The sequence below is a fragment of the Eschrichtius robustus genome, chromosome 20 (assembly GCF_028021215.1).
Source record: "Eschrichtius robustus isolate mEscRob2 chromosome 20, mEscRob2.pri, whole genome shotgun sequence".
In the NCBI taxonomy this organism is placed as follows: Eukaryota; Metazoa; Chordata; class Mammalia; order Artiodactyla; family Eschrichtiidae; genus Eschrichtius; species Eschrichtius robustus.
The window spans coordinates 44,242,166-44,256,918 of NC_090843.1; the positions used below are offsets into that span (position 1 = coordinate 44,242,166).

The following is a 14,753-nucleotide window of genomic DNA, read 5'->3' on the forward strand; positions in this document are numbered from 1 at the left end:
TATGCAAATAATCACTAGATGCACCTAACTATCTGTTTTGCTCTAACTTGTGCTTAGTAATGTAGTTTTAGAGCACTCTTCCCCCTTTTTAGATGTTCTTCCTCTGTGCACAACTATGTCTTTTATGTTTACTATATTGTCATTGTTTATTCATGAGTCTGTCTCTTAGCTGTGAGTTCCTTGAAAGCAGAGATGGAGGTCTTATTAGTTTTGTGTTCCTCATGGCCTAGCACAGTGTTTGGGCATATGATCAGTAAGGGCACAGTAGCCTTTAATTAATTAATGATTTGTTGATTGATTGATTGCATTTCAGGAGCGTCTTACTGGAAGGATTCTGTTTCTGTGGTGAGGACCATAATCTTTGTTTTATCTCTGTTTCAGTATTTGCCCTTTCTGTGTAATTGCTTTTACTTTTGTGCTATAATCATTACGTGATTATCAAGTACTTTCTTTTTCTTACCATATCTTGGTATTTGATTGTGAGTTGCTAATTCTCACTAATGGAATATTTTGAAAACTGAGATGTCTTGAAATCACCAAGGCTTTTTGTTGGATGAGATTTGTGTTAAATTCTCTTGGGGCTTCCCTGGTGGCGCAGTGGTTGAGAATCTGCCTGCCAATGCAGGGGACACGGGTTCGAGCCCTGGTCTGGGAAGATCCCACATGCCACGGAGCAACTGGGCCCGTGAGCCACAATTACTGAGCCTGCGCATCTGGAGCCTGTGCTCTGCAACAAGAGAGGCCGCGATGGTGAGAGGCCCGCGCACCGCGATGAAGAGTGGTCCCCACTTGCCGCAACTAGAGAAAGCCCTTGCACATAAACGAAGACTCAACACAGCCATAAATAAATAAATAAAAGAACGTGAATTTCTTTAAAAAAAAAAATTCTCTTGAAAATCTGTTTTGATATGAGAAAATAAAACTTTCTCCCTTGGTTCTTTGCCTTGGGTGTTCCCTTGTCTTTCATCACACTTACCTCCTGTTTGAGGAAGGATTTTAGTTCTGTTTCTGTAGTTTTCAATAAGATTCTGGTTAGTTTCTTGACTCTTATGACAGTGTTATAGGTGGACTTGAAATGTTTCTACAGTTCCTTAGATTAAGAAAAACCTAAAGTAAAACCAGCCCTTGAGATTTATTTTTTGAAGGTGAAATACCTCTTTAAGCTATTCCCATTGTGGTCAAATATATTAGTTTACTGTCCAAATGTATTAGTTTACTGTCATGCTTTCCTTTTTTATTCTGGAGTCCTTCATTTCTAATCTAGTCTTGTTCTCTAGGATTATGCATAGCTGTCCTGCTGGGATATCATATCATAATCATCCTGGAAATTCCCTTTACCTCTCTCATGCTACAGTCAGTGTTTCCTGGATCCCTTTTCTTTCCTTTGTTTACCCCCTCATTTTGTTGTAGGACATTCTCCTGTAGCTTTCTGGAAAAGGTACAGGAGAGATTGTTTGTACTTTTTCCTTGTTATATTTTTATAGTACCCTATTCCTATTTGGATGTAATTTTCTTTTTCTCCTTTTCTGAGAATATTTGGAGGTTTTCATATTTTTTTCTTCTTTCTTCATTATTTCTGTTCACCCCTCCCCCTTCCCCCATTTGTTTGTTTTGGTACCTTTCTTTTTGGAATCTTCCTTAATTTTTGGTGTTCCTTGGCAGTTCATTCATTTTTTCAGTCTACTCTATTGATATATAATTTACATACAATAAAATGCACAGATTTTAAGTATTCAGTTTAGTAAGTTTTGACAATCATATTCACTTTTGTAGCCACCACCCCGATCAAATATATAAGACATTTCCATCACCTCAGAAGAGTTCCCTCCTATCTCTTTCCAGTGTCTGTTCCCTACAGTTCCAGCCACATACTCCCCACTTCACCACCTGTCAACCACTGTCTTTGACATCACAGCTAGTTTTGCCTCTTTAAGTCTTTTATATAATGCAGTCGTATGGTATATGTTCTTTTGTGTCTGGCTTATTTTGCTCAGCATAGTTTTTGAGATCCACTTATGTTGGTGCATGAATCAGTGGTTTCTTCATTTTTATTGCAGAATACTATTCCATTGTATGGATATACCACATTTATTTATTCATCTGTTCAAGGATCAAGGGGTTGTTGTTTCTAGTGTTTTTGCTATTGTTAATAATGCTCCTTTGTATGTTTCTGTACAGTATTTTCTTGGGTAAATAGCAAGGATTGGAATTATTGGGTCATAAGGTAACTATATGCTTAACTTTATAATAACTGCCAAACTGCCTTTTTATTTTAAAGAGTGATGCATTAAAAGATTGACTGGAAGACTTACATGTTTGAGTATATCACTTGTTGACTTGTGGATTTTCCTTTTGGGAACCCAGCCATTTCTAAAGGGGGAATGGAGACATTCCCCTCACCCCATGTCAGTAACAGTAGGTCTTTGTTCTAGAATCATTTACTTTCTTCAGAGAAGAATCCTCATTGATTCTGCCCAGGTGATATGTATGTGAGAATAGGGCAAGGGAGGGCAGCTGGATGCAAATGCTCACTTTATCTTCACCTTTTTTCATACCTCATTGTCCTTCCTGTAGCTCTCAGCTAAATTAGGTGTTTCCATGTATGGAGCCTTTCTGTGTCAGTGTCTCCAGAGAATGTATCTCTGGTTTTTGATATATATCTACATCTAAAAGTGATGTGCGGGGGGTGGGGGGTAGATGGTAGATTGGTGCGTGACTGTGTTGTGCTGCAAGGGACCCGAGAGTCTAAGCACTCCTCATATAACTTTCAACCAATTTCTCTTCAAGCCCACCTTTTACCCTCACCCCTTTTTTTTTGTGGTAATTGGTACAATGAATTCGAGTCTTTTTTGGGTGCTCTAGACAGAGTAAGTTAGTTCACTTTCTTGTTCACATTTCTCAACTGCTGGTGCTTAGGTTTCAATTTTATTTTATCTGCTCAGGTCAGTCACTCCTCCAGATACTAATGTTCCCCAGAAAAAATTGACTGCCTCTTAGATCCTCAGTTCTTTTTTCTCCTATTCTCTTTGTCCTTGTGAGTTTATGCCCTTTTTTATTCTTGCTGTAATTTTAGTGAAGTCTTTGGAGAGAGAGTAGATAGAAAAACCACACGTGTTCAGTTTTCTATTTTTTCCAGAAATTGCTTTTTCTTTCTAAAACTAAAATAACTGCATTAATATTATGTTTTCCTACCCTAAAATTTTACTAGGCTTGATTCTCTTTTGCTGTCCATCTTGCCTGAATCTTTAAAGTTTTCAAAGTTTCACTTGTACAATGAACGCTTTTATGTATTCCTTATCTACAGACGAACTAATTGTTAGATTGTTTATTTTGAATAAAAATACTATTTATTTTCAGTAAATATGGATCTCTGGCAGTATTTTAGTGTCTGATAGTTTCTTTTGTGCATATACAATAACTTATTCAATCTGTCTTCTGCTGATGGACATTGTTTGCTTTTACAAATGCTTTAAAAAGCTTATATGTACATTTTCTCCTGTTATAAGGGAATAAATTCATTAGTCATCTGGTTGCTATTTTTTTAACATATTACCAAACAGTCCTTCAAATATCTGTAACCAACAGTGTATGAGATTATCATTTTATATCACAATGATTGATTTTTCTTGTCTCCTCCACTAGACTATGAGCATCCTAATTTGTTAGTAAGACCATTAATGAAAATTAGGCATATTGAAGAAATAGGTATTCCAGTAGCTGAAGTAATTTCTTCTTTTTTATTGTAATTTATAAAATGAGCTTTGTTCTGTTTCTCACTTTTGCATTCTAAAAAGGAAAAGAAATTAGTAACTTGGGGCTATTAATATTATGAATTCATTTTTTAATGAATTAAGCATCTAGTATTCATACTTTTCTCTAGCTACTTATTCAAGTATTAGTTCTTATTGTTTTATCGTTGCCCTACAGGTTGTTGAACTCATGAACTTTCCCTCCCTACCACAGACTTTCATTGAATGATAATCTGTGTGCCAGGGCACCCTTTAGTCTTTATCTTGCTGGCCCTTTCTGCCTTAGTTGAGACTGTAGACCAGCCCTTTTTCTTGTCCTTTGGAGACTACACTCTTGTTTTTCCTGTTCTAACTATTCCTTGTTGATCTTGTTTGAGTATTTTTTCTTTCTCCACAGGTACTGTAAGCTTTGGTTTCTCCCAGTTTTGTCTCTGTCTCATTTGTGCTCTTCATTCATGGCTTTAATTGCCACCTATAGGTTGATGACTCTCATCAAACCTCTCCTAAGCTTTACACTCATAATTGTAAAAACCCAATGGATCTCCCCAAGGTTCCTCATTTTCAGTATGTCCTTATCAGAATTTACCATTTTTTTTCTTCCTCACTATTTTTTTTAAAAAATATTTTTAAAATTTATTTATTTGGCTCTGCTGGGTGTTAGTTGCGGCACACAAGATCTTTGTTGCTGCGTGCGGGATCTTCATTGCGGCATGCGGAATCTTTAGTTGTGGCATGCAAACCCTTAGTTGCGTCATGTGGGCTCTAATCTAGTTCCCTGACTAGGGATTGAACCTGGGCCCCCTGCATTGGGAGTGTGGAGTCTTAGCCACTGGACCACCAGGGAAGTCCCCACTTCCTCACTTACTCTTTTTCGTACATTTCCTTTCTACATGCTAATACCATCCTTCAAGTTTCCCAGGATAGAATCCTGAGTGTTATTCTAGATTGCTTCTACTTTTAGTCAAGCTTCAGATTCTACTGACTTTTCCTTCTAAATATTTCCCAGATTTAGCTCCTCCTTTTCTTCTCTTAGTAGCAGTCTATCTTTTGCTTCCACATTTGTTCCATTCTCTATAGAACTGGTAAACTATCTGAATTTTATCTGACTGTGTCCTGTTTCCTGTCTGCCTGGAGTTTGTATCTGAATTGTGTCTGACGGAGTCCCTTCCTTATTATGACAGAACCGAATTTCTCTGAATTGGTCAATGACTGCTTCAGGTTTATCACTTACTACTACTCCCTGCCTTATTCATTTTGTTCTAGTAACATACAATTCTCCACACGCTCTATACATCATGCTCTATGCATTATACTTTGAAACAAACTATTATGTCTGCCTGGCATGCCCTTGTCCATTTTGCCTGGTTTAGCCTTTAAAAGTTTAAGTAATCATCCTCTCTGTCCAGAAGTCTTGTCTTTCTTCTCTAGCATGGGATAAAGGTACCAATTCTGTGCCTCCATAGTGACGATTGTACTGACCACATAATACTAAAGAGTATTTATTTTTCTGTCCTTGTAGACAAAGATTGTTCTATTCAGTGGAAAAAAGGCTTCAATACCTAAAATAAAGTAATGACTCAGTAATTTTTTTTTTGAGAGTGGGTGCTAAAAATTATAGTTTATTAGAATCATCTATTTATAGGTTACTTTCTTTGTAGATGATGACATGGTCTAAGGTAAACTTAGGGGGTGTCTTCTGCATGGATAGATACATGCTCAAAGAGTAGAAATAATATAATTTTTATCCCAGAGGCAATGAGTGCATTGCTGCTAAAAACATATTAATGCCAGCGTCTAAGGCCATTTAGCTTACTTGCTAATTCGAAGTACTTGTTACCTCTTCCTTACCCCTGCTTAAAATTTGTATGCATAATTTAATTTTCTGTCATTTGAGAATAGTGGGTCAGGAATTTGCATATTTATTTTCTAGATTAGATTTGAAAATATTAGAATTATGAAAAATATCTTTGGGTTTATTTGACTTATTTGGAAAGAGAAATAATATTTGCCAATTTTTATTAGGAATTGGGCTGAAAAAATGTAAAGATTTTGAGAGATGACTTTTCTCCTCTAGTTTCTTACCCATCTTCTCTTTCTGAATTGCAGTTACAGATGTAGAGCTGAAACGACTGAAAGATGCCTTCAAGAGGACCTGTGGACTCTCATATTACATGGGCCAGCACTGCTTCATCAGAGAAGTGCTTGGGGATGGAGTGCCTCCAAAAGTTGCTGAGGTAATCTTTATGTTCTAGGTTTTCCTTTGAGATAGTTACCACCAGCCTGAATTCTTGAGGGTTCTCCTGGTCTTGACAGATTTAATCTTCCCTACAGTTATTTTTCTTGCTGAGTAGGTTAACAGATCTTGTTTTAGATGTCAATATGCCTGTGTTCTTAGAGGCCAAATGGGAGTACTGCAGAGCTGCAATTCTGCTTCTGTGTACTTCTGAGCTTTAATAGCCACTGATTATTATCATGGGACCATTTATATGACTAGCTTCTTATTCTTATAAACTTCATCATTCTGACATATAATTTTTATGTTGGGAGTATTTTTATAAATTTTGAATTTAAAACCTTTCCATATAGTAAAACCTAATTAAATTAATTCTGTAAAATTAAATGTTGTACATGAAACACTAGCTTATTAGAATTTGTAAAGGCTTATTTAAATTCTACTAAAAATTTTAGGTAGAGATAAAATGAGCTAAGTTGATATAAATATCCCCTTTCTAACATTAAGTTCACTATTTTATAGGTATATACACAGATATGTCATTCGAAAGGTGAAATGAGAATATAATTAATAAAACAGTGAAAATTGTAATAAGAATTTTAAGCTTGGTATATTTCATAAAACCTTAATTCACCATTCCTAATTAGTGACAGTTGATATTTCTAACCTGTGCCGTGTGCTTTTGAATCTTATGGTTTACATAATATAGAAATTACATTTATTGCTTTTTTGTGTGTTTTAATCGTTTTTTTTTTTTTTGGTGGGGATATATGTTGCATTAATTCTGTTACATGTATTCTTGTGTAAAATTATGTACTTTCTTGCTCTGTCATTATTTTGGATTTATGACAGGATTAGTTTTTTTCCTGATACTATTTATTGGGTTCTCTTTTTCAGTATGAATTCATCTTCCTATTTTCTTTTAATTTATTTGTCTTAAGTGCTAGTATAATATAAAAATTTGGAATTCAGAATTTTTCATTTTAGGATATAACTAGCAATTTAATGAGATAATATAAGTTGCCCATTAGAGGAAGGGATTTAAACTGAATCCATAGTATTTAAAACAAGATGCTTCCAAATTCAAATGTATACTAACTTGAGCCTTTCTTTCCCTCAGCTTCTTCCTTAAAGTCAAAACTGTCAGTCTCTGTAAATTCATGGTGCTGGGAAAACTTAGGTCAGAATATCTGATTTATCTCTTTGGATCATGTATAAAGATTTACATGTGTACATCTACATACCTATAAACAGATGTCCATTCAGGTCCTTGTCCATTTTTTAATTGGGTTGTCTTTTTATGCTTGAGATGTAAGAGTTCTTTATATATTCTAGGTCCCAGTCCCTTATAAGATACATGATTTGCAAATATATTGTCCCATCACTCTCTTGATGGTGTTCTTTGAAACACAAAACTTTAAAATTTGATAAAGTCCAGTTTACCTGTTTTTCCTTTTATCACTTGTGTTTCTGGTGTTATGTCTAGGAAACCATTGCCTAACCCAAGGTCACAAAGATTTACTCTTCTGTTTCCCTGTAAGGATTTTAGCCCTTACCTTTAGGTCTCATCCATCTTGTGCTAATTTTTGTGTATGGTGTGACGAGTCCAACTTCATTCTTTTGGAAATAGTTCTTTAGTCGTCCTGTTACCGAGTCCAAGCTCCTACTGCTCGCCACATGACAGGTCAATAAATTGAGAGACGCGTTGTGGGGGCAAGGAATAACGACTTTATTCCGAAAGCCAGCAGACCAAGAAGATGGTGGACTAGTGTCCCAAAGAACCATCTTCCCTGAGTTAGAATTCAGGCTTCTTTTATACTAAAAGGGGAGAGGGTGTGGCTGGTTGTTGCAGACTTCTTGGTGCCTTTGTTCTTGCAGCTGTCCACGGAGGTCTGATCACAATGTTCCTAGACCTCCTGCAAGACAAATGTTATTCTCTGTTCTGTAACTTTTTATCTTATATGAATGAAAAAGTGTTATACCTTTAAAAAGTCAGAGCCTTGAGAATGGGCTATCTTGTATATTTCAGGCTATAGGCAACATTCTTTTACAAAAGGTGCAAAGCCTGCATGACTAAGCACAGGCAACAGAGTGCAAAGGTTAGAGCTAAAGGAATAGATTCAATATGGAGTCAGGTTTATTCTTCTCTGTTATAGTCCGAGCAACTGTTTGTTGAAAAGATTATTCTTTCCCATTGAATCGTCTTATCACTGTTGTTGAAAATCAACTGATCATAAGCATAAGGTTTTACTTCTGGAGTCTCAATTCTATTCCATTGCTTTCTGTGTCTATCCTTGTATCAGTATCATATTGTCTTGATTACTCTAGGTTTATAGTAAGTGTTGAAACCAGAAAGTGTCATTTCCCCATCTTTCTAATTTTTCAAGTTGTTGCGTCTATCCTGGGTCCCTTGCATTTACATATGAATTTTTGTATCAGTTTTTCAATTTCTGCAAAAGAAGCAGCTGAGATTTTGATAGGGGTTGCATTGAATCAGTAGATTGATTTGGGGAGTATTGCCATTTTAACAATATTTAAGTCTTCTGACTCACAAAATTAGAATGCCTTTCCATTGATTTAGATTTTTAATTTCTTTCAGCAATGTTTTATAGTTTTCAGTGTACAAGTCAAATGTCCATCAATAGAACAAAATGTGGTATAGCTAATCTATAGAATGGAATATTGTTAATAAAAAAGGAATGAAGTTTTCTGATACATGCATGGATGAACCTGCAAAACATTCTAAGTCAAATACAAAACACCATGTATTTTTTATTCTATTTGTGTGAAATGGCCAGAATAGCCAAATCTATGGAGACAGGAAATAGATTAGTGACACTTTGTTAAAATTTTAGCTGATTTTTTTCTTACTCGCTTGCATGGTAGTTGCCTCTTCCTGCTGTTGTTTTGGAGGAATCTATCTTTCTTGAAATGTCAGATACAGGTTGCCCTGTTAACTCAGCTCTCCGATATGCTCGAGAAATGTAATATGATAGTTAAATGACTTTTTCTTGTTTTTAGGTTAGGAGTGACACTCAGGCTTTCTACATCTAAGGTGGAAGTGGAACTCCCTGGAGCGTCATTTTTATGTGAATATTTCGTAAATTTCATTTCACCCAAAATTATTTCAAGAGTCTCTGTCCTTTGGACTATCTTTTAAGAATCATCACTGGCTAGAATAATTAAAGTATTGAATAATTGTTTTATAAGAATGATCTTAATTTTAAATTGTAAAATCCATAATGATAGTTTCAAATTTCAGTTTCATTGTAGTTAACACTTTTTTGTGTGTAAACTCTAGCACAGTATTAAACACAAATAGAAATTTTATAAATGCTTTTAGTGATGATGGTGAACTTCATTTATCCTATGGACCTACGTTTATTTTAAGTGAGGAGGAGTACTATTAGCATGTGAATATTGATTAGTACATATAACACTGTGTAAGTTTTAAAGTACTATAAGGAACTAAGTACTTCTGTCTTTAATCTCTGGTATTTTCTCATGAAAGGATGTCTTTATAGTGTCTCATACAATAATCTCAAAGGATGAGTGAACCCCATTAAGCTCAGTTCTGGAACAGTTCCAGCATTTATATAAAATGAGCTTGTAGCTTATTTCAGGCATCTCTCTAAGACAGGCAGGTTAGTAGATAGACTTCAACTTTTGTGTGTATTTGGGAAAGGGAGAGAATTTATGAGTATGTTTCATCTTGCAGAGTACAAAGTTATTTGCTAAAGAGGAAATAGTACATTTTAAGTAAAATGGAAGTATAGATCTGGGCAGATAGTTTTGAAGTTTGAATTTAGATATAGTGGGTAGGCAGACTCATAGAATGGAGGATCTGTATTCTGTAGTTGCAGCAAAATCTTGTTATATGATGGGATTTCTAAACAAAGTGATTAGTTGCAAAGCTAAGGAAGTAATCATTCCACTGTATATGGCTCTTCTGCGATCTTTCTTAAAATCCTTCTAAGAGTTTCCTATGATAAATTCCAAGACAGGCTATTTTGGATAAGGAAAAATAACTCAAAACAGTTTAAAATTTTTTAGAATCAAAGCATTGATTTCATTTGACTCATTATTTTCTAGGATAGATTAGTGTACTTAATATTTTGATGTAATTCTGATCTTGCTTATAATAATAGCTATGTGTTATTTGAACAAAATATTAAATGAATGGAATTTGAGGGAATTAAGAAAACAAGGTCAAAACAAGGTGAATGGAAAACTGTGTTCTACTTGAAATTGGACTTCTCTGAACCAAGGCCACTAACTCTTAATTATTCAGTGTTTTTTCTTTAGTGTGTCACCCATCTCCCAACCCCTATTCCCCCAAAGAAATCTAATGACAAAACATTTCCATGTAGTATTAATTTGTAATCATTTCCTCTTGTTTTCACATTCACTTAAAACTGGTTTTCACCATTTACAAAATATGCGATGCAAGTGAATTGATAGTTGCTACTCCTTAACTATTTCTTTTAACTGGAAACTCTTAAATCTCTATCCCAGGATTGATTTCAATTCTGGATGGCTGTCTAGGATAAAAATTCCACTCCACCTTCCTCCATAAAGCTGTCTCTGACAATTTTAGCCCACACTGTTTTTCTCCCATCCTTAAACTCTTAACAGGCATTAAAGCCTGCCTCTGTACTATGTAGTACAATGTTTTTATTAGATAATGACTAATTGTTCATTTAAATCTTGTCTCAACTAAGTTATGATTCTTGACAGGCAGACTTTATGACTTTTAAAAAATTGGCCCCAGAGTGTTGTGCATATAATATAAACTCAGTGAATATTTTGATTTTTTTGTTTTGTTTTGTTTGTAAGTAATTGTATATTCTGCAAAACCCTATTGTAAGAATGACCAGGACAATGACCAGGAAACCATACTCCTAAAGTCATTTAGCTTTGCTAGCTTTGCAGTCTTTGAACATTTAACCTTTTCCAAATTAGAGGAAAATGCACATTTTAAGCAAAAGCAATCATAAGAGCCTGGAGTGTTTTTAGACATAGTGGTCAACGTGTGAAAACAAGCAGCTGATTAGTAGGATATTTTTCCATTAGTGTTGGTAAATTTATGCTGAGGTATTCATAATGCATTTAGATGCCCCTTGGGACTAGGGACATGCATTTATTGAGTTGGCCAAAAAGTTTGTTGCGGTTTTTCAGTAAGATGTTATGGAAAAACCCGAACGAACTTTTTGGCCAATCCAATACTAGACAGTCTAGGTTTAGGGGGCCTATCTGACCATAGAATAATGATTTGTGATTGTTTTTTTGTTTTGATGTTAGTTGATCAGTATTACTGATTACATCCCTTTATGTTGGATTTACTAGCATCATGGATAACAACTTTCTTGACAACTCTAGCCATTGTCAGCTCCTGATGCTGTTGATCATTGACTATTATAATATACTAAAATAATATGTTCATATCAACCAGAGAAAAGCAGCTAATGTTTTCATGTTACATTAAATCCTAGTCTTGACATTATGGCTAACAGTAGAACGCTAAGCAGGATACTAGTGTAAAATCTTTCTCTGCGACTAGAATCTGTAAAATATCCACTAGTCTTTATCTTAACCGCATCACTTTTGTTCAGTGTAATATTCATGCTAGTTCTTAAATTGCATTGTTGTTGTTGTTTTTTTTTGTATTTCTCTTTGTAAGACCAGACAAAAAAGATTCCAAGGGCTCTCTTAGATGAAGATAATAACAGAATATATCACTCCTTTCTTGTAAAATTACATATGGACTTTTTAAAAAAATATGCATTATTGTCTTGATGGTTCTTAACTGCCAAGTTTTATCCTAGAGCAATATTTAAACAGTTTCATAAGCTATTGAAAAACAAAGTTTATAGCAGAAGAGCTGACATGTCATTAAGCATAATGGGACAAGGGAATTCCTTGTATAAAACATTACATCAAATACATTACATAAATTATAAGTGTTCTAAGTGGTATGCCAGATGTCAAAGAAGTTACTCACTTATATTGGTACTAAAAAATACTCTTATAGAAAATAACTTATGCATAATCACTTATTTTGAATTCTTGGTGTATTAAGTGAGCCACTGACGTGACTAGTGTAGTAGATGATAAAAATAATTGACATCCTTTTCAAGTCAGTCTTGATAAGACACTTCTATCCAATAGCATATTCCTTAATTGGTATTATAAGGTAAAATAAGGTTGATTTAATTTATAATCGAGAGTGTTAAAAACCTCTGCCTAAATTTAGCTGATAAAATTCAGCTGAGTTTGACTACAGAAGTTGGAAATTTTATATAAAAAGAATTCTAAATGGTGGGAAAAGCAACTAACATTTTCTAAACTTGGGTGAATGTAAAAGGAAGGCATATTCATTCTTATCCTTTTCTCCCTTTCTGCATGCCCATGGAATAAATATAGCTGTATTTTATTGAGCACCTACCTAATAAATTTCTTTTCTTTTTTAAATTTATTTATTTTTGGCTGCGTTGGGTCTCTGTTGCTGTGCGTGGGCTTTCTCTAGTTGCGGAGAGCAGGGGCTACTCTTCCTTGCGGTGCATGGACTTCTTATTGCGGTGGCTTCTCTTGTTGCGGAGCACAGGCTCTAGGCACGCGGGCTTAAGTAGTTGTGGTGCGTGGGCTCAGTAGTTGTGGCTCGCGGGCTCTAGAGTGCAGGCTCAGTAGTTGTGGTGCACGGGCTTTGTTGCTCGGCGGCATTTGGGATCTTACTGGACCAGGAATCGAACCCGTGACTCCTGCACTGGCAGGCGGATTCTTAACCACTGTGACACCAGGGAAGTCCCTAATAAATTTCTATTTGTAGCAGAAACGGAATGATTTTTATGTTTGCCTTGCATATGGTAGTTATTATCTTTTAAGACGATCATCTTTGAGTAATATGAGTTATTATATTCAATACTTAGATTAAAATATAGGGAGAAGAGTTGTAAAATACAGTTGAACTTTCTGTATTTCCATAATTTTGTCATTAAGTGATAAATATGAGAATCCTTCCTTAATGTACTTCTAAATGTAATTTCTTTTTTTAAAAATAATTTTATTTATTTATTTTTGGCTGCGTTGGGTCTTCGTTGCTGCACACGGGCTTTCTCTAGTTGCGGCGAGTAGAGGCTACTGTTCGTTGCAGTGCACAGGCTTCTCATTGTGGTGGCTTCTCTTGTTGCAGAGCAAGGGCTCTAGGTGTGCGGGCTTCAGTAGTTGCGGCATGCGGGCTCTAGGGCGTGCAGGCTTCAGTAGTTGTGGCTCACGGGCTCTATAGCGCAGGCTCAGTAGTTGTGGCGCACAGGCTTAGTTGCCTCGCGGCATGTGGGATCTTAGTTCCCCAACCAGGAATCAAATCCATGTCCCCTGCGTTGAGGGCGGATTCTTAACCACTGAACCACCAGGGAAGTCCCCATCCTAAATTTTTTAAACTGAAATTTTTATTAAGATAAATACAGATTCACATGCAGTTAATAAGGAAGAAAACAGAGATCCTTTTTATATTTTGCCAGTTTCTCCTTGAAGATAACATTTTACAAATGCATAAAATCACAATCAGGATATTGTCACTGATGTTATCCACTGATCTTATTTCGCTTTCCCCAGTTTTACTGTGTGTGTGTGTGTGTGTGTAAAATTCTGTACAATTTTATAACTGTGTGGGTGTATGTATCTACCACCAGAATCAAGATACTAAATAGTTGGTAAAGTCACCAAAGCTTGATAGTTTGATGAGCTTTGAGTTTTCTGGCGTTATAGGTCTTCTGTTGGTAGAAGTCCCAGAATGGAACCCAGGTGCAATACGGTTTGCCACTGTCCATTTATCAGTCTTCTTCCAGCAAAGTTCCTTTGGTTTCTGGTTCCGATTGAGTCGATTGAGTTTGGTTTGGGGCACTTCTCATGATATCCTTTAGTTCCTGACAATTGGAGTCCCTCATTCAAGAATGTTTGAGGATCCTTTTGTTTGTCCAAGAGAGCCCTGAAAAAGGATCAGCAGCTTAATTTTACTGGTATTTTGAAAGCTATGTATTGAAGTTTTTTGGACTGAAAAATAGTCCCCATTACTGATTTTCATTTTTTTTTTTTTTTCCTCATTAGGGTCGGGAATATTTTTTCAGTAACCCCTGGGAACCACATTAAGCCCTCACCAGCCTATTTATTTGAAGGATAATAGTATGTTTATTTCATATCCTTGAACTCCAAAGAGATAATACCTGAACTTATCATTAGTCTGTTTCTCTGTTAGGTCATTTGAGAGCATCATGCTATAATGGCCAAGGTTGTTAGTTTTATCCTTCTGTGGGTAATTTCAACTGAACCCAAAATTGGCAATATCGTAGTTATATATAATAACATGGTTTGCAAATGTTACAGGAGGTATAAATAAAAGTAATTTGTTTATTTGAAACCAAACCTTTCCCTCAGAGATACTGTATGACTGTGAGAGACTTTGGTTGTTGTTTATTAATATTATATGCTAGCTACTTTATTAGCTGCTTTGCAAATATGTTGTTTAGTACTTTGAACAACCACATTATGCTGTTAATGGGCATGGTGACTTTGAATACTTGGTAAAGATTGTGTTTTCCTAGTGAATTCACAAATTTTTATCTATTTATTTAAGTTATATGACATTTGTCATGATGCAGGTACTAATGTAACTACCATTTTTTTAAATAAAGATAAGTACTTTTAAAAAAAGTTAATTAATTTTTAGCTGTGTTGGGTCTTTGTTGCTACACGCAGGCTTCCTCTAGCTGCGGCGA

At 35.4% G+C, this 14,753-nt stretch overlaps 1 protein-coding gene across 2 annotated transcripts in view; it reads left to right on the forward strand.

Moving 5' to 3' along the window:
- USP32 (ubiquitin specific peptidase 32) overlaps window positions 1-14,753 on the forward strand; it is a 195,142-nt gene that overhangs the window by 58,728 nt on the left and 121,661 nt on the right. For both annotated transcript variants that reach the window (XM_068530497.1, XM_068530498.1), the window contains exon 2: window positions 5,856-5,983. In XM_068530497.1, the coding sequence (XP_068386598.1) occupies window positions 5,856-5,983 (128 nt within the window). The remainder of the gene's footprint in view (window positions 1-5,855; window positions 5,984-14,753) is intronic.